This window comes from Canis aureus, chromosome X (assembly GCF_053574225.1).
Source record: "Canis aureus isolate CA01 chromosome X, VMU_Caureus_v.1.0, whole genome shotgun sequence".
Classification (NCBI taxonomy): domain Eukaryota; kingdom Metazoa; phylum Chordata; class Mammalia; order Carnivora; family Canidae; genus Canis; species Canis aureus.
In genome coordinates, this window is record NC_135649.1 from 97,618,751 (window position 1) to 97,642,121 (window position 23,371).

The 23,371-nt window shown below is 36.5% G+C and overlaps 1 protein-coding gene and 1 long non-coding RNA gene across 17 annotated transcripts in view; one reads left to right on the forward strand and one right to left on the reverse strand.

The window, feature by feature from the left end:
• Positions 1–23,371, forward strand: part of DMD (dystrophin) — a 2,162,139-nt gene that overhangs the window by 1,621,218 nt on the left and 517,550 nt on the right. For 14 of the 16 annotated variants that reach the window (XM_077887780.1, XM_077887782.1, XM_077887777.1 and 11 more), the window contains one exon: positions 19,946–20,100. In XM_077887780.1, coding sequence (XP_077743906.1) covers positions 19,946–20,100 — 155 coding nt within the window. The remainder of the gene's footprint in view (positions 1–19,945; positions 20,101–23,371) is intronic. The other 2 variants (XM_077887783.1, XM_077887778.1) reach the window with 1 other exon arrangement.
• LOC144307790 (uncharacterized) lies at positions 350–2,439 on the reverse strand. The gene is made up of 4 exons (XR_013374505.1): positions 2,263–2,439; positions 1,303–1,421; positions 929–1,020; positions 350–435 (listed from the first exon to the last, which is right to left on the reverse strand). It is a non-coding gene; the product is annotated as an uncharacterized LOC144307790 (long non-coding RNA).

Consider the following 23,371-nt stretch of genomic DNA (forward strand, 5'->3'; position numbering starts at 1 on the left):
TGATTTTTAATGTAAATTTATTCAAAGAAAATTACATTTGAGCCAAAATGAGAACAGTATACTTTTCATCCAGAGTAGGGATTAGAAGAAAATTGATGGCTAATATCAGTCTTAACATTAATTTTGCTTAATCCAGATATCATAGGCTGGTATTTCACATTACATCATCTTTTGAGATCACTTCAAAGTTGATGTACATAGTTGTGTGGTAGCATAAAGTTAGTCACTTGGGATTAATTCTTTTCTAAAGAGTAAGAGGTCCGCCCCTTCCTATGTAGGGCCCTGAATGGAGGAGGAGAAGTGTAAGGATAAGGTGTATTTTCACTTTCTCCTCCCAGTCTTTGACCTCCAAATCAATTTCTATATTTCTTTCTCTTCCTTCTCTTCTTTCCTCCCAAAACTCCATCATGTATCTGTCCACTTCAGTCGAGGACTCTTTGTAGTAAAAGAAAGAGAAAAGGGGAAGGAAATAAGATTTGTTTAATGACTATGTTTTATCAGGTGTCATGCATGATGCTTTACATGCATTTAATTCTTTCAAACCTCATGTTTATGGGTCACTTGGGAAAGTCCTTAAATGCTAAGCAGAAAAGTAAAACTGTGAGAACTTGATTAGATTGAATTTTTTATTAAAAGCCTCTATAGATGGTTATTTTTTTCTGGTAGAAAAAGGCCTTCTGCTAAACAATTGTCTGAATCACAGATTAGCTATGTCATCTGAGGAAAAAAAAGCCTTATATTGTGGTTTTCTCAGATGAAGTGACTTCCATTTCTAAATGAGTCAGTGTTTAGGCTGTGCTGAGCTACGTGGCATATGTATTTATGCTAGGTTTATTTAAAAAATAAACCCTGAATTTTCAATAGTTTAATACAATAAAGATGAATTCCCTAGTTGTATCATACTCCAATGCAGGTTGAAGTATCCTACCTGGGAGCTCTCTCATAAATAGTGACTTGAGGAATCCAGGCTTTTCCAATTTTGTGAAACTATCATCTTAAAATCATGGCTGCCCAAAGTCACTGCAGGAGAGTAAGAGAGAATGTGGCTGGTTTATCCATGAGGTTCTATGGACAGGCCTAGAGATTATGTCCATCACTTCCACCCACCCCCTCCCTTGACCAGAACATGTTCCCAATTTAACATCAGGAGGAATATATGGGAAGAGTGAGCCAAAGAGCTTTTAGCCAGCCTCAGCTGTAGCTACGTCTCCAAAGGACCTGGGGCTGCTAGGAAGACAAGGTTTTTGCTTATGTAACAAGAATGTTAGAAAGTCATTTAGGATTTTACAGATTCATCATTACCTCTGCTGGAAGCAATTATTTCTTTCATGAGATACTTGTTGTCACTAGGATTTTTTCCTTTAGTTGAACACAGAAGGTATAGGAATTTCTAATGCTGATGTTCCCAATTCTTGGTTTCACTATGGGAAAGATAGAATTCATACAGCTATTCTTGAAGGCTCTGGTCTAATCCGTAAGGTACTGAGTATGTTATGCCATTTCTTATTCCTCTCCACAAACTGAAGATTCTATGAATCTAGCAGGTCTTGGAAGAAAGTGGTTAACTATGGGGAGGAATTAACAGGGAAAAGAGTTTGGGCTGACCCTTGAGTTAGAAGAAGGGAAGCAGAAATGAGAGGCATATAGTGATACATTTGATAAGGGTAAGAAGACTCTGCACATTGGCACATGAGAAATCTTAAAGCCTATAAGAATCTTAAAGTGATGGCAAGAATGATTAGGGTTTTACAGCCCTTAGGAAAGCAAGGGGCTTTAAATAAGAGATAAAAAGAAGTGCGCAAGAAAATATGAAAGGATAAAACAAAACAATTTCATCGTCAAAACAAAGAATATGTTTTAAACACCTAAAACAAAGACAAGTTGGTATTATAATTGCTATCCTTGTCACACTTTCAAAATAAAAAAATTTCTTTTCAATTGTCAGCTAAAACTACGTTATAAAAATAGCTCAGCCATTATCTATAGAAACTGATGTTTTTATTTGTGTTCTATATTTAGGAGTTCAATGATATATATAAATAAATATATTCAATATATACATTTGAACACACACACACACATATATATATATAGCTATACCATCAGTGTATGTTCATTATATAGATAAAGGTGATTAAAGTTTTATTTTTCCATCCATTTCCTAAATGACTTATGCTAAAGCTAAAAGTAATCCTAATGGTAATACTAACATTTAGCAAGTACTTGCTAATTGTCAAATATTGTGCTAATCATTATACATACATTGGCTTATTTCACCCTCTCAGGAATCCTCCATGAAACTATTATTGTTCCAGTTCACAGGTGAGAAATCGAAGCCTAGAGAAGTTCAGAAAATTCTCCTAAAATATCAGAGTTAGGATGTGAATGCACAGTGATTACTCTTGTAGATGACTTTACAGATTTTTGTCTTCTACTCATTGTCTTCTATGTGGCTAGAAAAAATCAAGAAAACACTGTGAAGATCAGAAAGGAGACAACTGTAATTATGAATTGACAAATAAGATCATATTATTAGTAAGCCAACAGGTGGGAAATGAAAACCATGAAACACTATACTAGGGAGAGGTTTTCATATTCTGTTATACTATGAAAAACTAAAAAGATTATTGCAAATTATATCTCCTTTTTAATGAAACTACAACTTTTAATTCTTCTAAAAGTCAGGGAGCATATAAAATGGAGATCTGGCCTTTATGTCTAATATGTTATCACTACTGAGTGGAAATAGCTGGCTTTTCACTTACAATTTTCTTTTATGAAGAAAGGACAAAAATAGACATAAAGAGGCATTGGATAATTTGAGCAGGATCTCCTTGCTCCATAAATTCTTTCCGAGTCTCTGTGCCTAAGATTAGCAGGAGAGCTGGTGAGCCTCGTAAGGCAATCATCAGGCTGTGTCTACAGAGGTGGAGAGCTGTGATTAAAGCAACCAGCCTCCCTTGCAGCAGCGTCACTGATGACTACCCTCACTGTCACAGTGGAATGGTTCCAAAGGCAAGCACCAGTAGTATTATACTCTTGGAAAATTTAAACCAGTCATTGTACCTGAGCTAAAGAAAAATTCATCTACAATTCTGATATTTTTATGATTCATAATTACTCATCTTTATCTGTATCACTTCCATTTCTTATCTACATATTTTCAATGTCCTAATAGAGATAAAATTTTGAATTCTGACTTTAAACTTAGTGTCATTACAAAAATATCTATATATTTTGTTTTATAACTTTTTATAATTATCATTTTAAGTTATTTACAATATCTCATTAAGTTCCACCCTCAACCATTTCCTTACTGATAGGACATTCAGACAGCCTCCTCCTCTTGGTTAAAAATAGTGAAGAAAAAAATGGGGACAACAACAAGCATATCACAGAAAAGGAGTCAATCTGAGGAAACATCCAGGGATGGTCCATTTTGAAACCATAGTCAGCCTGGAAGGAGATGGCAACAGGAGAGTCTTGATTTATCAAAAGAACAAGCTATAGATAGCCCATCATTTAGATAATTAATGAGCAGGTCATTAAGAGATGCCCATGATATTGCAGTTTGTTTCCTATATAACCCTTAATTTATTGGAAACCAAAACACAATGTAGTAAGTAGCTGATTTTGTTAACCATATGACATCATTTGATCTTCTCTGTGGTCCTGGTAAAACAATACTTTTTTTTTTTTTTTGAGATGGAAAGACAGATGTTAGGGAAAATCATACAGGATTTCCATTTTAATCAAACTCTCTGCCAATAAACTATGACAGAATCCTGTGAGAGATGATGCCATTTAACTTTCATAAGAGGTAAGATGGTGTGACATTGGCAACCTAAAACTGCCAGCAGCGGGCATCGCGGGATTTATTTTATTTGGCAGAATCCTGGTTGACTTCACAACCTGTTCCCCAGACTATTAAGATTGGTCCAAACTTGGCAATGAGTTCTTTGGAAAAATTATTTCTTGATGATTTTAAGCTTTCTTTTCCAGTGTCAAGAGAGATTTACCCAGGCTCAGAGTTTTCATTTATTTTTTCCCCTTTCAGCTTTTGAAAGAGAAATTCCTTTTTTGTCTGCTTTGTGATTGCTTTTGTGTCAAATTCAGCATAAAAGCTTTTCAAACGTGACGGCATTAGCTGTTTTGTGCTTGGCTAAGCTAAGAGTACATGAATTCAATAGAGAAGTGAAATCTTGTTTGAGCCTAGCTGATTTGGCTCTATAATACTTAAAACTATCTGAGGCGAGAAATCCAATAATTTATCAAATTATTAAATAAACATTTCCAATGCTGCAAAATATCTCTGTTTTGAAGACATTCTTAAGGGAACTTGAAACATAGATATACTGTAATCACATAATTAATTTAAAAAGTTGAACTTGTTACATATAGTAAATACAGTAGGCATTCAAGGATCTCAAATTATTTTACTAGGAAAGAAGCTAATGGAGAACTTCTTCAAATATGGAAGTAGAAAATTGTAGTTTTAATTATTTGGGGGGATAGGTGTTATTAGATCATATCCTTATCTGCCATAAGGACATGCACAGTAGTGGAAGCTGAATTTTCTTTACAAATATTTTATTCACTTTTTGACTTACACAAAATAAAATCAGCAAATTGCTTCACACTAGTAGTTTGAGGTTTGGATTTCTGATACTGTAATGTAAAACATCAGAAATCTTCTTGCCAGGATCTGCCATTTCTTCATGCATTTTCTTTATTCCCTTTTATTCTCCCCTAAAGCTTCCACATGATTAAGAAGAAAGAATCAATAACCTAATTGCATTTTTCCTCCCAAAGTATGTATGAAGCTATTATACTTCTCAAAGCATACAATCAGAGTGCTTTCTACATCACTGATAGAGCAGAGGAAGTAATGGGCTAGTTTCCCCAGGTACTGCTATACTATATAAATATTTAATGCACAGTCACCAAGACTTGAATAATATTATGCTCTGATTACACCATATTTTGCCTTCTTTCCTTTTCATAGTTCAACTTATCATGCACAAAAATATAATGTAGCAACTCTATAAACATACTCCTCCATAAAAGCAACAAATTGCAAAAATTGTCAAAATTGCCTTTTCTGAACTCAGGAAATTAACCAGAGGTTGACAGCATTTTATTAACTACTAAACTTCAGTAAGAACAGCAGGGTTTGAGGCTTTTTAACTTGGCCTATTCCATCACTGTCTGCCAGCTCCAAGTAGTTGTGAGAATTAGCAGTCTTAGAGCCACCTGAGAGGGAAGACCAGGATTGGAGTTCCTCAGAAAGACCCATATCATTCGGAGAACTTTATTACTATTTGATCTGTCTTGCAGCTCCCTAGAACAAACCTATAAACAAGGCCTTGTCATTCATTATTTGACCTGACTTTGCATTAACTCCCAGAAAAAACCCTATCCCCAGAATGTCTTTTCAAAACAAACAGCAGCATTGTTTAAATAGTAACTGCCTGAGGCTGTGATACCAGTTGAGATAATCATGGTCTAGAGAAAAACTGAAAAGGAAGATCTGGGGAATGAGATGTTCTCAGAGGTCTATGAAAAGCCCTGACATATTCATGGGGGACTTAGAAGTCTCCACGCATGTCTTGCCAAATAGAGAATATCAATAAAGAGATATAAATTATAAACAGGAGCCAAATGGAGATTCTGGAGTTTAAAAGTATAATAATTGAAATGAAATTTTTCCTAGAGGAGTTCAACATCATATTGGAGCTGCCAGAAGAGTCAGTGAATTTGGTCAATAGGAATGACCCATGCCAAGGAAAGGACAGGAGAAAATAATTAAGAAAAATACAGGAAACCAAAACTGATAGAATTGAGGGGAGAAATAATTCAACAAAAACAAAGATTTCAGTACCCTATTTTAATAATGGACGAACTGGGCAGAAGGTCAACAAGGAAATAGGAGACTTGGAAAAACACTAGGAACTAGCAAGACCTAACAGTCTTGCATAGGGCACTTTACCCAATAATAACAGAGCACACATTCTTCTCAAATTGTACATGGAATATTCTTTAGTACTGACCATATGTTAGGTCATGAAATAAGTCTTAATATATTTAAAATGATTTCAATTACATAATGTCGATTCTCTAACCATCATCAAATGAAATTAAAAATCAATAATAAAAGTTAATTTGAGAAATTCACAAATATGAGAAAATGATATAGTACATTCTTATTTTTTTAAGATTTTATTTATTCATGAGAGACACAGAGAGAGAGAGAGGCAGAGAGAGACAGAGAGAGAAGCAGGCTCCATGCGGGGAGCCTGACATGGGACTCAATCCCAGGTCTCCAGGATCATGCCCTGGGCCGAAGGCAGCACTAAACCGCTGAGCCACCCGGGCTGCCCTGATACAGTATATTCTTAAGTAACCAATAGGTCAAGAAAGAAATCGCAAAGCAAATGCAAAAATACTTTGAAATTAATGAAAATAAAAACAGAACATACTGAAACTTATAAGATGCAACTAATGTTGAGAGCAAAATTTATAGCTATAAATATGTGAATTAAAATAGAAGAAAGATCTTGGGGGAGGCTGGGTGGCTCAGTTGGTTAAGCATCTGACTCTTGTTTTTGGCTCAGGTCATGATCTCAGGATCGTGCAATGGAGCCCCACATCGGCTCCACGCTGGGCATGGAGCCTGGTTAAGATTCTCTCCCTCTTCCTCTACCTCTCTGCCCTTTCTCTCTAAAAAAGAAGAAGGGATCCCTGGGTGGCGCAGTGGTTTGGCATCTGCCTTTGGCCCAGGGCATGATCCTGAAGACCCAGGATCGAATCCCACGTCGGGCTCCCGGTGCATGGAGCCTGCTTCTCCCTCTGCCTGTGTCTCTGCCTCTCTCTCTCTCTGTGTGACTATCATAAATAAATAAAAATTTAAAAAATAAAATCTTAAAAAAAAAAAAGAAGAAGGAGAAGGAGAAGAAGGATTTCAAATAAGTAACCCAATCTTCCACTTTAAGAAATTAGAAAAAGAAAATTAAACCTAAGGCAAGAAGAAAGAAGGAAGTAATAAATATTACAGTGAAATCAATGAAACAGAGGAAAGAAAAATGAGAGAAAATCAAAAGATTTAAAAGTTAATTATTGAAAAGATCAACATTGACAACCCTTTAGTTGAACTGACTGAAGAAAGGAGAGAACCAACCTTATAGAAATAAAAAGGATTATAAGAGGATATTGTGAATGAGAGAAATAAGAAATATGAATATACTTATAAGAAGTGTAGAAATTGAATTGATAGTTTTAAGACTTTTCCAAAAAAAGGACCAGGCCCAGACGGCTTCACTGGTGAATTTTACCAAACATTTAAAGATGAATTAATAGCAGCCTTTCACAAAATCTTCCAAAACATCGAAGAGAAATGAATATTCTCAACCAAAGGTATGACAGGAAAAAAACCCACTACAAACCAAATATACCTCATGAATATAGACTCAGAAAGCCTTAAGAAAAATACTATCAAACCTAATAAAGCAACAGATTGAAAGGATTATATACCATGACTAAGTGAAGTTTATTCCAGGAATACAAGGTTAGTTTAACATACAAAATTGAATCAACATACAGATTTTCCTTGACTTACGATAGAGTTATATCTCAATAAACTTATCATAAGTTGAGAATACCATGAGCCAAAATGCATTTAATACACCTAACCTATAAAACATTATAGCTTAGCTAGCCCACCTTAAATGTGCTCAGAACACTTATATTAGCCTACAGTCAGGCAAAATCATCTAACACAAAGCCTATTTTATAAAAAAAAGTATTGAATATCCCATGTAATTTATTGACTACTGTACTGAAAGTGAAAAAGAGCTATTATATGGGTACCAAATGGCTGTAAGTGTTATCAGTTGCTTACTCCTCATGGTAACATGGCTGGATGGGGGCTGTAGTTTACTGCTACTGCCCAGCATCCTGAGAGAGTATCATACTCATTAGTCTGGGAAAAGATCAAAATTCAAAATTTGAATTATGCTTCCACTGAATATCTGTCACTTTCACACCATTATAAAGTGAAAAAAATTCCTAAGTCAAACTATCCTAAGTTGAAGCTGTCTACAGCAGTAAAATAAAGGACAAAACCCACATGGTCACTTCAATAGTTGGAGAAAAAGCATTTGACAAAGTCCAAACTCTTTCATGAAGAAAAAAAAGCCCCACACTCAACAAATTAGAAATAAAAAGTGTTAGAGGTTGAATAGTGTCTCCTTAAAAATGCATTGAAGGCCCAACCTCTGGTATTTGTGAATGTGTTCTTATTTGAAAGGAGATTAATGACATGATTAAGTTAAGATGAGGCCATACTGGAGTAGGATGGGTTCTTAATCAAATATGACTGGTGTGCTTATAAGAAGAGTTAAAGAGGCAGACACAGAAAGAAGAATGCCATGTGAAGACACTCACCACTGGGAAAACACCATGTGATGACAAAGGCAGAGATTTAAGTGTTACAGCTGTAAGACAAAGAACACCAAGGATTGACAGGTACCACCAGAAGTAAGGAAGAGGCAAGGAAGTATTCTTCCTTATAGGTTTTAGATGGTGCATAGCCTGCTGATACCTTGACTCCAGAACTGTGAGACAATACATTTTGTCCCTTTAAGCCAGCCAGTTTGTGGTATTTTGTCCTGGAAATCCTAGGAAAATAATACAGAAGGGAAATTTCTCAACCTGATAAAGGGCATCAAAGGAAAGCTTACAACTAACATCATAGTATAAGACTGAAAGCCTTCACCTATGATCAAGAACAAGGTAAGGATGGCTACTCTCACCACTTGTATTTACCACTACGCTAGTTCAGGCCAGGGCAATTAGGCAAGAAAAATATATAAAAGTCACCCAGATGGGAAAGGAAAAATAAAACTATCCATTTGCAGATGACATGATCTTTTTTTTTTTTTTTTTGACATGATCTTGTATACAGGATATCCTAAGGAGTATTAAAATGAATAAATTCAGCAAGTTTGCAGATTATAAGATTGAAATACATAAATAAAATATTTTTCATACACAAGCAACAAGTAATCTGAAAAATGAAATTCAGGAAATTAATCCATTTAGAATAACATCAAAAAATAAAATACTTAGGAATAAATGCAAGACTTTTATACTGCCAACTACAAAGCAATGTTGAATGAAATTAAAGAAGATATATATATAAATGGAGAAAATATCCCATGTTCCCAGACCAAAAGATTAAATATTATTAGATAGCAATATCCTCAAATTGATCTATAGACTTTATTCAGTCCTCATCAAAATTCTAGCTGCTCTTTCTGCAGAAATAGACAAGTGGATCCTAAAATCTATACTGAAATGCAAGGGACAAAGAATAGCCTAAAAAAACCTTGAAAACAACAGTTAGGGGACTCACACTTTCAAATTTTAAAATATACTATAAAGCTACCATAATTAAGACAATATGGTGTTGACAAGAAGATAGATATCTAGATCAATGAAATAAATAAATAAAATTGAAAGTCTAGATGTAAAACCTTGCTTTTAAGGTAAATTGATTTTTTACAAGATTGCTAAGAAATATTGCAAAAGAATAGTCTTTTTAAACCCTTGTGCTTGGATAATTAAATATTCACATACAAAATAATAAAGTTTGACTCCTAACACCATACACAAAAATTAACTCAAAAAACGGATTATAATAGAGCTAAATATAAGAACTAAAAGTTTACTTTTTTAAGGATGTTTTTATCTTAGAGAGAGGGCAGAGGGACAGAGGGAAAGGGAAAGAATCCTCAAGCAGACTCCCTGCTGAGCACAGAGCCCTACATGGGGTTCAATCCCAGGACCCCAGATCTTGGACCTGAGACAAAATAGAAACTTAACTTACTGAGCCTCCCAGGTGCCCCAAGAACTAAAACTTTAAAACTGTTATGACACTATATGAGTATGATAAGTTAGGCAATGTTTTCTTCTATATGACATCAAAAGCCAGAGTGACAAAAGAAAAAATACACAAGTTGGACTTCATCAAAGTTAAAAACTTTTGTGGGGCAAGTGATGTCATAAAGAAAGTACAAAGACAGCCCACAGAATGGGAAAAAATATTTGCAAATATCTGATAAGGGACTTATATCCAGAATACATAAAAAACTTTATAATTCAACAAGAACAAAAGGATAGCCCAATTACAAATCAACAAAGGATTTTAATAGTTCTTCAAAGAAGATGTACAAATGGCTAATAAGCCAATGAAAAGATGGTCCACATCATTAGTCATTAAGAAAATACAAATGAAAACCACAAGGTACCACTTCATACTCACTAGGGTGGTTGAAATAAAAAAGATGATAATGAGTGTTGACAAGAATGTGGAATTATTGGAACCTTATACATTGCTGTTGAAGATGTAAAATGGTACAACTTTGGAAAAAAGTTTGGCAGTTCCTGTAGGTATTAAACATGAAATTTCTATCTGACATAACAGCACCACACTCAGGTATGTATCCAAGAGAAGTAAAAACATACATCTACACAAAACCTTTAGACAGATGTTAGTAGCAGAGTTATTTGTGATAGCCAAAAAGTGGAAAGACCCCACATGTTTATCAACTAAGGAATGTTTTTTTTTAAAGGTGGTATATCCAACAATGGATTGTTATTTGGCAATAAGAATTAATAAAGTACCAGTACCTGCTATAACATGGATGAACCTCAAAAACATTTGCTGGATGAAAGAAGCCAATCAAAGAAGACCACATGTTTCATGAGTCCATTTGTATGAAGTATCTAGTAAAGGCTAGGGGAGGGAAAGAATGGACGATGGAAAGGGACTGTTAATGGTACAGGGTTTCTTTTGGATTTGAAGAAAATGTTCCATAATTAGATTGTGGGGATGCCTGGGTAGCTCAGTCAGTTGAGCATCTGGCTCTTAATTTTGGCCCGAGTCGTGATCTCAGGGTCATGAGTCCAGCCCAATGTTGTCTCCCTGCACAGCAGGGAGTCTACTTGAAACTCTTTTTCTCTTCCTCTGTGCCTTGCCCTCCCCCTAAAATAGCAAATAAATAAATCTTTAAAAAATTAGATTGTGGTGATGGCTTTTTTGAATCTATTAAAAACCACTAAAATATACATTTAAAATGGATAGATTTTATGCTACATGAATTATATCTCAAAGTTGCTTTCAAAAGATGTATCTGCATATCATGAAGACTGCAGATCTTTTCTTGTCTCTTCAAGTTTATATACTGCTTTAGAAATGTAGTTTCTCATCATATATTAGCAACAGAACCTATTCTGTATGGGTCATTATACTAGCTTATTCTATCCCTGGCCCTGGCCCCAAACTATTTGGAGATGATAGAGTTGCCCCTCCCGAGATAGGGTCATACCTGACTAGCTTTATCTGTCAGGATAATCTAAGTTATACCACAGTAACAACCTTCAAATCTAGAGGTTTAACACAAAGTTTGTATTTTACTAATGTTACGAGTCCATTGGAGATTCACAAGAAGGTTCTACTTAGCTTATTTACTCAGGGACCAAGGCTGATAATAGCTGAGTCTTGATATATATACTTGGATGATTAAAGAGGCAGGGAACATGAAAAATACCATCAGTTCAGAGACCTTAGGCCTGTAAGTGACAAGTAACCATAATCAGTTACATAGACCTCCCTGATTCAAGTGTGTCATAAAGAAAGTACAATGGGGGTGCAGATGGCATGAAGATACACAGAATGTTTGTGGACAATAATGTATTCTACACGGTAGGCTCATGGGGTTTGAAAAATAGCCAAGAAAAATGCCACTTTCTGGGGATCTGTCCCCTGGCATTCTCTCTGGAGTCATTTCCACCCAACCATTTCCATACCCTCTCAACCAGACTTCTCTTAGATGCCTGGGGTAGCCGGGTGATTTCTTAATTGCAACACTACTTAAGCCTTTTAATAAAGTCAGCAAATTAAAGACAGAGCCCAGATAAAGAGAATGCTTTCTAAAATGTCATAATGAAATTAAGGTAATGAAGTACTTGGAGGGCTCTCCTCCCTTCTTTTTTGTATAAAACTTATTCCAAAGAAGCTGGAAGAGAAATGGGGCCTGAAAGTAAAGAGGGAGGAAAATAAATTGTATGCCATTAGTTTAATTATGAAAATTCATTACATGAAGCCATGTAAGACAGAAAATAATGGAACTCTAATGGGTTGGCCGATAACACATTTACTAGCCTGCTCTCAGCTTGTAGTCATTGTTGAAAGGACAAAAAAGTAACAACTTTGGTATGTAGTCCTCAAAGCTATTGAAAAGATTAATCATTTCCAGTAAGCTGGAAAATGAGGGCCATTTTCTTAAATAGTATCCCCTGTATAGAGTGTTACCTTCTGAAACAGAGTTGTTTGGTAATGTCAGAGGTTTAATAGATGAATCTTGAAGTTAATGGTGAGAGGCTTTACTTTTGAAATAGCTTCCTTACAGATATTTTAACATTTCTATTATAAATCCATAAAGAGGTTTTATAGGTCATTTTAATTCACACAAGCAAGAAAGAGTGTTTCTTTTTCCCAATAGAGATTTATAGAACATTAATTCATACTTAGGACTAAATTGTTTAGTGATTTTTTTAATAAACCAAATCTGTATTTTTTTCTGCTGTCTTTGTTTGGCAATGTCTTACTTTATTATACACAATAATTTTCCAATCATGCTATAATCATCAAGGAGACTATTTTATATTCTTCGGTATTCAATTATAATAAGCCCAATCATTTGCCTTAAATTCATTTATATGGAAGCATATCTTCTTTAACTAGATTGAACTTTGAATATTGGAGTCAAGAAACTTGCATTTTTGTGATGCCTCTTTCACTGATTAGCTTTGTCACCTTCAACAAGTCACTTAACCTCTCAGAGGTTTTGTATTATCGTGTGGGCAATTATGGGATTGGGTCAGAGGAAAGGAAAAGGAAAGAGGATAATAAAAGATGAAAGTATATGTGTAGGTGAGGGTCCTCTAAAGGAGAGCCTCGTAATCTATGGAGAGAGGTTTGGACTTTGTCTTGTAGGTAATAGGGAGCCACTGAAAGGTTTTACAGAGGAGTGATATGGTTCTATTTACATTTCAAAAATACCACTTCAGCAACTGTTTGATGATGGAAGGGCTGGTTTGAGATGGAGGAAAGGAGCCCATAAAAACATTGTTGGAGAATCCAAGCAAGAAATGATGAGAGCCTAAGTTAAGGCAGTGGCAATGGAGGTAGACGACTTGGCTAAGGGAAAATTGTGATACACCCCCTCTTTGGGTGTGCTCCCTGCCTCCTCTTCCAGTGAAGTGCCAGTTACACTGCAGATGGAGAAGACTGGGCTAAGGACAGAACCCTGGAGAACATCAACATGTAAGAGAAAGATAGGAAAAGAACAACTTAAACCATAAGAGATTATAGAGGCTGCCCAAAGAGAGGGGGCTAGGAAAGGACAGACCCTCAAGAAGAGACTAACCAGTAGCACTAGTTGCTGCAAATAAATTAAATGAGAACCTAAGACTTTCCACAGACTCTGGCCACTGGTGACTACATCAGTTAACTCTTTTCACAAACATTCTGCATACCAGCACACTTCAGAATGTCAGCGGCACGCAATAAGCATTTATTTTTTTCATGAGGTGACAGCTTGGCTGGGGTGGCACTGCTTCATGCTGCAGGTCAAATGGGGTGGCTCCCCTCCACTTGTCACTCATCCTTCTCCAGGGATGAGCATGTAGCCCAGGGCATGTTTATCTTTTGGCGGTAGCCAAAACCACGAAGGGCTAGCCCCATTGCAGGAGCACATTTCAAGCCTCTGCTGGGAGCAGTTCTATAAACACCCCATTAGGTTAGGCAAAGCAAGTCATAAGGCCAGGCTCACTGTCAAGGACCAGAAACTCAACTCGGCCTTCTGTACCAGGAAATTAAAAGTTAAATAGCAAAGGGCATGGGTATGGGGTAGGGTTAAGGATTGGGACTGCTAATCCAATTTATAGCAGTGATAGGTCAGAATAGTTTTAGTGGGGTGGTGTTGGCAAAAGCCTGATTCTGATGAGTTGTAGAGTGGCAGGAATGTAATCAGGTTGAGGAGACGAATGAATGTTGGCCTTCTAAGGAACTTCATTATGAAAGGAAAGCTAATGATAGAGAACAGGTTTTGTTCTTGCTGTTTAAAGATGAGGGGCGGGGAATCCCTGGATGGCTCAGCGGTTTAGTGCCTGCCTTCGGCCCAGGGCATGGTCCTGGAGTCCCGGGATTGAGTCCCACATCGGGCTCCCTGCATGGAGCCTGCTTCTCCCTCTGCCTCTGTCTCTGCCTCTCCCTCTCTCTGTGTCTCTGATGAATAAATAAATAAAATCTTTGAAAAAATAAAAAATAAAGATGAGGGGCTGGGGGTGGGGTGGGAGGACTCATTTTGAAGGCTGTGGAAAAAGACCCTGCAGAAAGACAAGAGACTGAAAAGACACAAAAAGTACACGGAGAAAGATCCCAGATCCCAGAATAGATGAGAGTCTTGATGGAGGAATCAGCTTCCCATAGCGCAAGAGTCACCTCTTCCTCTGAGATGGAAGAGAAGGATGAAAGATGTCATCTCTGTTTAGTGAAATGTATGCTTGTTACATTACACTGTGTCATTGTAGGCAGGGTCATTTGCTGTGAGATTTCTTCTAGTATGGATCATCAGGGTTTTGGCTGGAAACCACCCTAGATATTTCAGAGGAAATGTAATACCGATGACTGCTTCCATGGCTAATGGAGGAACTGAGGAACCCAGTAGGAGACAGTAGGGCAGACAGGAGTTTGGCAATATCAGAAAGCTATTGGCCACCTCCAGGGTGGGAGGTCCAACAAGGGTTACCAAAGTCCAGAAACCAGAAACATCTGGTGCTGACTCAAGCATCATGGGGGCTGCACAGTGGGTCCTGACACTACAAAGAAAAGGGCTTCCCCTTAGGAAATGGAGACACAAGGAAGGCTCTGCCCACATGGAGAGAAGGGGAAATTATACTTGAGTGTCCCCTTTCCTCTCGCTCTTCCATGACCTCTCACTGGCCTAACTCATCTAGAAGCCAACTAGCAAGAAATCCTGGGACATTGTCAACCCCAGAGGGGGTCAGTTCATCTGCAATACTGAGTAGAGTAGGAGATCACCAGAGAACAGATATAAAACCTAAGAAGCTCTTCACTGTTAGTTCACAGAACTAGATTTAAAAAAAATGAATTTCTTAGTTCATGTATGCCAATATGGTATCTTAGGCAAATTGAGAGAAACCCAATATGTAGAAGCTTTTGTCCATGAATATATTAGGATCCTACTTTATAATTTCCCAAGCAGTTTTGTTTTGAGTTTGGCCTCATGACAAACCTGAGGCTTAAGCAGAATAAGCACCTCCATCCTATTTTTCACACAACAAAACTGGGACACCGAAGGTTAATGACTTTCATAAGATCAAACAGCAAAACAATGGCCAAACAAGACTTCCTGGGAAGATGCCTTTTCATTACTCTGTGTTGCCTTCATGAAACTCCTTTGAGTCACAGTCATTAAAAATGTTAAACTCTAGCTCACCTGGAACAAATGGTAATTTCATTTGTAGGTGACTATCCCAAAACACATTTATAAGAAAATTTCAACAGCACTCGGGCAGCCCCTGTGGCCCAGCAGTTTAGTGCTGTCTTCAGCCTGGGGTGTGATTCTGGAGACCCCGGATCAAGTCCCGCGTCGGGTTCCTTGCATGGAGCCTTCTCTGCCCCCCCCCGCGCCCCCGTCTGTCATGAGTAAATAAATAAAATCTTTAAAAAAAAAAAAAAGAAAATTTCAACAGCACTCAACCTTAAATTTTTAACTATAGGTCTATGTATTCACATGTATCTCCTGAATTAAAGGGAGACTTTTAGAGCTGCAGCATTATAGACAATGTCTATAAAATAGTGAGTCCCTTGCTTTGCCTTCAGTACAAGCTTACCCTTTTGTGAATATAGTGTGGTTCATTCAAAATAGTAGTAGTAGCAGCAGTAGTAGTAGTAATAGAAAAAAGGAATTATAAAGCTTTATTAGTAAAGCTAGTATTTATTGAATGCTTTGAATGGGCCAGGCACCATTCTAAATCTATTCCCTGGATTTTCTAAATTAACCCTCATGATAGTCTTTCGAGGTAGATGCTATTACTACACCCATTTGAGAAAGGAGAAAATCAAGGCACAGAGAAGACAATTAACTTTCCCATTTGTCACACAACTAGGAAGTGATCAAGCTGGGATTCAAATACAGCAGGCCCAAACTTTGAACGACTCCCTCTTTTCCTCCCTTGTTTTCTCCCACACAGGGTCAATATCCCTAAAAAAGAATTCTTGCAAATAAAAAATAAGGGAAGACCAACATTAAAATGAAAAAAATTTAATACTCAAAGTTTTTGAAATTAATTCAGGTTGTCTCATAGTCAACAGTCATTTTTCTGCCTAAAGTAAAGTATAAAATACCAAGCATGTACTAACAGCAGCACCATATTAGGTTTGAACATAAAATATTTCTTTCCTGGTTGGGGACACAATCTTTTGGGGATTTAGCATTTTATATTCTTCATAGAAAACACACACATATGTATGTACCCACAAAAATAATCTTTTTTTATAGGCTAGTGTTCACAGTATTTTAAATTTCTTCACACACTGTGATCACCATACAAACAATTCCCTGTAGCATATACCATTGTAAATGGAATCTGGAAATAAAAAGGAATGTGTGTGAATTCTACTGTATTTTTGAATTTACACTCCTTCTGTGGTCTGGAGTTTTCACAGTAGTAGGCAAAACTGGTTAAGGTCATTGTTTGTAGTCTGAAAGACACTTGTTTAAAGTCCAAGTTGCTCAACATAGTACCTTAGGAGGAAGGGAAACAGTCTGTTGGGGTGAATGTCTTTACGAAGGGAGACAAGAATGCTGTTGTTGAGAACCTTAGAGTTGAGATAAGGGCCTTTGCCCTGTCAGTGTTGCTCAATCAAGGCCAGTGGGATTTTCTTTTTTTTAATCCTACATCCTTCTTAAATCTGGGCAGTATGCAGTGAGGGCTAGGGCTCAGTCAAGATTTCCTTAGGTATAAAAATCTCAATTTCAACGTGAATACAAATTTGAAGAAAAAAATATGGCTTGTGGTTTTTGTTTTGTTTTGTTTAAAAAAACAAATCAAAGTTTCTCAGAAAGCTCTGATTTAAAACCAAGCCTCACTCTTTTACCTATTTACTATGAAGTCTCTAGCTTTAGCTTGATATTTCTTTCCAGATTTTGGAAAATTCTATTATACTTTTCAACTTAAACTTCTGGGTATTATTTTATGAAGTGTAGATTAGAACCAAAGAGTGTATCCTTTTTCCTCTAGACTTTTCAAATAGCAACCCATGAGTGAGGGGTGGCTTCCAAGATTATTTATCTTTCTTAGGTAAAATAAGTTATTTTAATTGCATATATTAAAATTTTAGTTTAGGGTACCTGGGTAGCTCAGTTGGTTAAGCATCTGTCTTCAGCTTGGATAATGACCTCAAGGTACTAAGATTAAGCCCCACATTGGGCTCCTGGCTCTTCAGGGAGTATGCTTTTCCCTCTCCCTCTCTCTGTCTCTCATAAATAAATAAATAAAATCTTTCAAAAAAATAAATTTTTAGCTTATATTTTGTTACATTTATATGTATATATATGTATATGAGTTCTAATGTTGCTTTATCATACTTTAATAGAAAACAGTATCTCTTAAAAAGAATTAACTTGGAAAAAGGTAACCAAGTTATAGGTCTCATCACTGAGTGTTATGCTATATGTTGGCAAATCGAACTCCAATAAAAAACATATACAAAAAATTAAAAAACACTAAAAAAAAGTTATAGGTCTCAGTTTCGTGCATTCTTATGCTACCAATGAGAGATCGGAAAGTTGATGGATAATAAACTCTTCTTTAAAAATGCAAACACCATCTTATGGATAATAAAGGCCAATTACAGTACATATTATTTTAACACTGTAGGTTTGGCTTAAGTAAGGAAGGGAAGGGAGGGAAAGGTAATTTTGTACCTTAGGATATTTCTAGAAAGGGAAAGCCTTCAGGGGGTATGTTTCACCCCCAAATGGTTTTTGAATAGTGTAAGGATCAAAAGTAGAAAATAGGAGCCATGGGGCTTGATAAAATGAGTATATCAGGAAAGGCCAACATTCCATAAGGATAAATTTTAATTGCTTCGTACTGCAGCAACTATTCTCTGTACCTTTAAAAACTCTCCCTTTTTCCTTTCATAGAAAAAGTTAGTGATACTGGCTTTAGATGCTTGGTACTAGTTTGGTTATTTGGCTCTATTTGTTATATGCAATAAATGCAATTATCTGTTTTGATTCAAGAAAAGAATGTTCTAGTTAACTGAGAAATGCCAGATTATATATACATTTTACATTTTCAAGGAATAGGAGTCCACCCAAACATACTGGAACTATGCTAAAATTACTATTGCTTGACTTTTATTATATAAACATCATACCAACATGAAAGAACAAATATTAAAACAAAAATGACTACTCTTCAGAATCATCAATTCATTTCAGTTTCCTGTATTCCTCTTCTGGTTCATGACTTACAGATTAAAGAAATACAGTATAGATAGAAATTGTGTTTTGTTTGTTACTCGGGATTTTGGTGCACATTTACTGCACATTAGACCATTGGGTTGATGCGTTATAATGTCCGCTCATTAAACATTGCAATTTTCTCATTTTTATGCAATATTAGTTAATGAAGCTCTTTATTCCTGTAATATATTTCTCTTCTTTTAAATATTTTATTAGAAGAAAATACCAAGAGTACAATTGCTAGGTCAGTGGGAGTAAGCATTTGTATGTCACTTGATGTCTATTGCCAGCTTGTCCTCATAGATACTGTTCCCAGCAGTAGTACATAGATATGCTAGTTTTACCACAGCCCTTCCGGCTTTAGGTTGTGTTTTTTATTAATGTAATTGGTGTCAGTTTGTGCCATCTTGATTTAATACTCTGTTTTTATTATTTAAAGTTAATTTTTAAAATAGAAATCTTTTATTCTTTCTCTTGTTTGAATTGCCTATTCCTATTCCTCTGTCCCTTTATCAGTAGATTAACCCACTATGTTGGGTTTGATATAACCATCTTAGCAACTGAATGCTTAGAAACTTCCTCTGTGCACTTAGAGCAGTGGTTAATTATGCTTCCAGATAAACCTATTATTGGTTTATTTATTTTATATGTGGTATGTCAAGTGATGAAATACATAACTGGATAATACTCAGTTGTCAAAGGCAAACAAGAAAGCATAGGTCATTTGGTATAGCAAAACTCTTACATTTGAAATTTTGTTCTAATTTTAAAAGATGATATTTATTAAAGTATTATGCATAAATTGGTCCTTCCAAAAAGTTCATAACCAGAATAACAGTACTGTTCTTTTGATGTTTAATATTTTCTATATGCAGCTGTAGTTGAATGCCAGTAGATGGCACTAATTACATAAACAATTCAACAAGTTAATGAAGAGGGAAAGAAATACGTGAGATTTGTTTTTCAGTTCAAATTTTGGTATGTGTCCCACACTCAATAATTATATGGGAGCTTATTTTTATAGTTTGTTCTCTCCCATGAGAAAAATAATTAAGCCCAGTTGATTTCCAATTAATTGTTACTAAATTGAAATGCCCAATACTGAGTATTGCTCAAGATGCTGCATTTGAAAAGTTTTGTCATGGTAAGTGGGTTAGTTTATACAGTCATGATTGGCTAAATCACACGGTAGGTTAAAATTCATCATATAGATATGTTCTGACCTGAGGATTCAGAGGCTATTTATGAAAAATTTCAAGAAACTGCAACTCAAGATTTCAGAGAAAACTGACATTCATTTTCTTTCTCATATGCATCCATAGCAGTTGGCCAAAGACCTCCGCCAGTGGCAGATAAATGTAGATGTTGCAAATGATTTGGCACTGAAACTTCTCCGAGATTATTCTGCAGATGATACCAGAAAAGTACACATGATAACAGAGAACATCAATGCCTCTTGGGCAAGCATCCATAAAAGGTATGAACTACATTATTTCTAAAACTAGTGTTGGCTATAATGATGGATTGGGTGGTGACCCTGGGTAGACCATGCAGATTTGTTTTCCTAATCCTGCTAAACTGGAGCTTCGGAGGATCCAAGGTGACAAATGCCATCTAAATTCACAGGCTTAAAAATTAATTAATTAATTAATTAATTAATTAATTCACAGGCTTGCCTTAGTCCTCTAGAATTTTAAAGATGAGGGACCTGAATACTGGTGAAATTAAGTGATTTGCTCACAGTTGCAAAAGTAGTGATATAACTAATAGTTTAGACAAACACAAAATGCTGATTTTTAGCCAGAAGATCCACTTAACAATATATTTTGAAAATTCTATCCAAAGAAATATTGTTCTATTCCACAGTGGCACATGCTGCCCCATTCTTAATCTGACAAGGAAGTCACTTTGGGTTTCATGATGGGATTATAAAGCTGTCCATGGTGCCTCACTCCACATTGTATCTCACTCCACATACTCAATGAGAAAATTTGTGTAGTATAACATGACTCAGAACTTCATTTCCCCTTCTGTATCAATGAAAATTAACAGCTCTTAGAGACACTATCTCCTCAAAGGAGATTCTCTGTCCACTCTTTTATTATCCACTCTTTTAACCCCTGTGCTTTTCTTTTAAAAGCATTTATCCTAATTTTTAAAAAGATTTTATTTATTTATTTATTTACTTACTTACTTATTTATTCATGAAAGACACACAGAGAGAGGCAGAGACACAGGCAGAGGGAAAAGCAGGCCTCATGCAGGGAGCCCAATGTGGGACTCTTGATCCCAGGTCTCCAGGATCACGCCCTGGGCTGAAGGTCACACTAAACCGCTGAGCCACCAGGGCTGCCCAGATTTATCCTAATTTTAAATAAAAACACGAATTATGTAACTAATTGTTTAATGTTGGTCCTTCATATTAGTCTAAACCCCCTAGGGACAGAGACCCTCTTTCTTATTTGACACAGCCTGAGGTCCTGAACCAAGTGATATAATGGGGAGCTGGTAAATTCTTGTTGAATAATGACCCTCTTTTCAAAATGTAGTTACCTTGTTCATGCTATGGTAAATTGAGGATTATTGGGCACTTATTTTTAGTTCTGACAAAAAAGGGGGAAAATGAGTATCTCTACAGTGATGGGGAAGACCATAGTGAAGGTAAACAAATTCCAGAAGATGACATGAATTACTGAAGACATCAGTTAGGTGGCCTTTATTAAGAAGAAAAGGCCTCCATCGAGGTGGGGCTGGAGGTAAAAAAAAAACAACAGATTTTAAAACAAGAGCAGAAACTCTTAGGAATAATGAGCTACTGATACACAGAAATTGAGAAAGCGAGTAAATCTTGTAATTGAGTTAGGGATTAGAGTGAAAACTCCTGGGAAACTGGATTTACACTAGTGGTACTGAGGGAAGAGAACAGCTCTAGTCTTGAATTCCAGACAGTGGGTGTTCAGATGGCCATGGAAAAGAAGATTCAACCTGAAGTTGGGGAGTTATGCTTGGGGTCCTATCAAATGGACCCTGGTGGGGAAAGGACAAGCTTGAATAGGGGAGTGATAATTGGAAAAAATTCGAAAAGTTATTGCCTCCTCTCAGTGGCAAGATTTGAATTTTCTGTTTCAAATACAGATCTGGTATCTGTTGAGTTCAATAAAGGTAGATTAGGCTTGGGATGACTTATGCATATGTGAGCTAATGTTATCAGAGACTCAATAGTTAGATCTCAATGGGAAATGCTTGTTTCTCAAAGAGAAGCCTCTTTGGGAAAGCAAATTAAGATCAGAAATGAATTTGGTGAGTTTCTGGAATGTAAGCTAAAAAGGGGCCAAAAAGAAAGCTTGTTCCTGGTACAAAACTAAGGCTGGGGTGGGAGGTCTATCCCATCTGTGCTGCCTTTTCTGGAAGTCCCATGTCTCCACATTCCCATGCTCCTCCAATGTCTAAGCGGCTTTCTCTTCTTTTAATCAGTTTCTTAAGATCTTGGATTCTTCAGAGAAGGGGCTCTCAGTTTATATTTTTTGACTTGGTGCCTAAAAATCTACCACCTAAGGAAGGTATATAGATATGTCTCCAATGGGTAAAGTTAAATAGAATGTTAGCAGCCAAATTACATTTTCCACTGGCCCATATAGAATCAGAAGTTTGCCAAACTAGTTTTGATTCATGCCTCTATAGTTCTTCCCATTCCTTTCTCACGTGTACTCTGTGAAAATCCATTCACTTGTGTCCTTTTAGTCCACTGATGACTATCCATTTATGCCATTTGCAGCTGACAATGATCTTTTGACTTTCAGACCCACATATCCTACTGACTTATTTCCATTTGAATGTCCCTCCCGCAATCTCAAACTGAATGGGCCCAAGGCTGAACTCATTTTTGCCCTCTTGCAACATTTTGCTCCAGATGCAGCCTGCTTCTCTTCCCATGATCCCTCTCTAGTGAACGTTACCAAAACCCATTCAGTTGCCAAATTGAAACTCATGCTTGACTCTTCCTTTTACAACCCCAATAGCTAGACTATCACAAAGCTGTTTAGTGCTGAAATAACTTTCAAATCCAGCCACTTCTCTTTATCCTTCCTCCTCAACTGTCAAGTTTTGCTTGAGTGACTACATCATTCACCTAACTGGTGTCCTTCCTTCTAGTCTTCCTGCTCCCTATCCATTCTCTACACGACATGCAGGCTGATCTTTCTAAATACAGTATATTTATGTAGCTCACTCTCCTCTGACTTTTAAAGCCCTTAGTGGCTTATCCATTATTTTCTTAAGACAATCCATACTCCTTTAAATGATTTTGAGGTCTTGTGTGATTTAGCCTTTCCTTAAAACTACAGCCTGATTTTCTACTCTTCCTCAGTCTCTCCTCCCAGGCCCCCCATGTATACTTAAGTAACATTGAGCTATTTTCATTGTACATGTACTCATTGCTATGCTCTATCTTCTCTACTACCTCCGACCTGATATATATGTATTATTTCTTCTTCTTTGCCTGGTTGAGTTCTATTCATTATCCAGGCCTCAGTGTAAATGCCAATTCCTTCAGGAAGCCTTTTCTGACTATCAATCCCTAAGCGCACATTCTTTAGGCCCCCTCTATTATAGAGTTACCTCACTCCTTAAGTGTTTGCTTTGTCTCTTCTGAGAATATTGGTTCTGTCAGGGTATTCACATGGGCTGCTTATCTACTGTAATACCCTGCACTTAGCTTTGCACTTAGTAACTACCCCCAACACATTTTT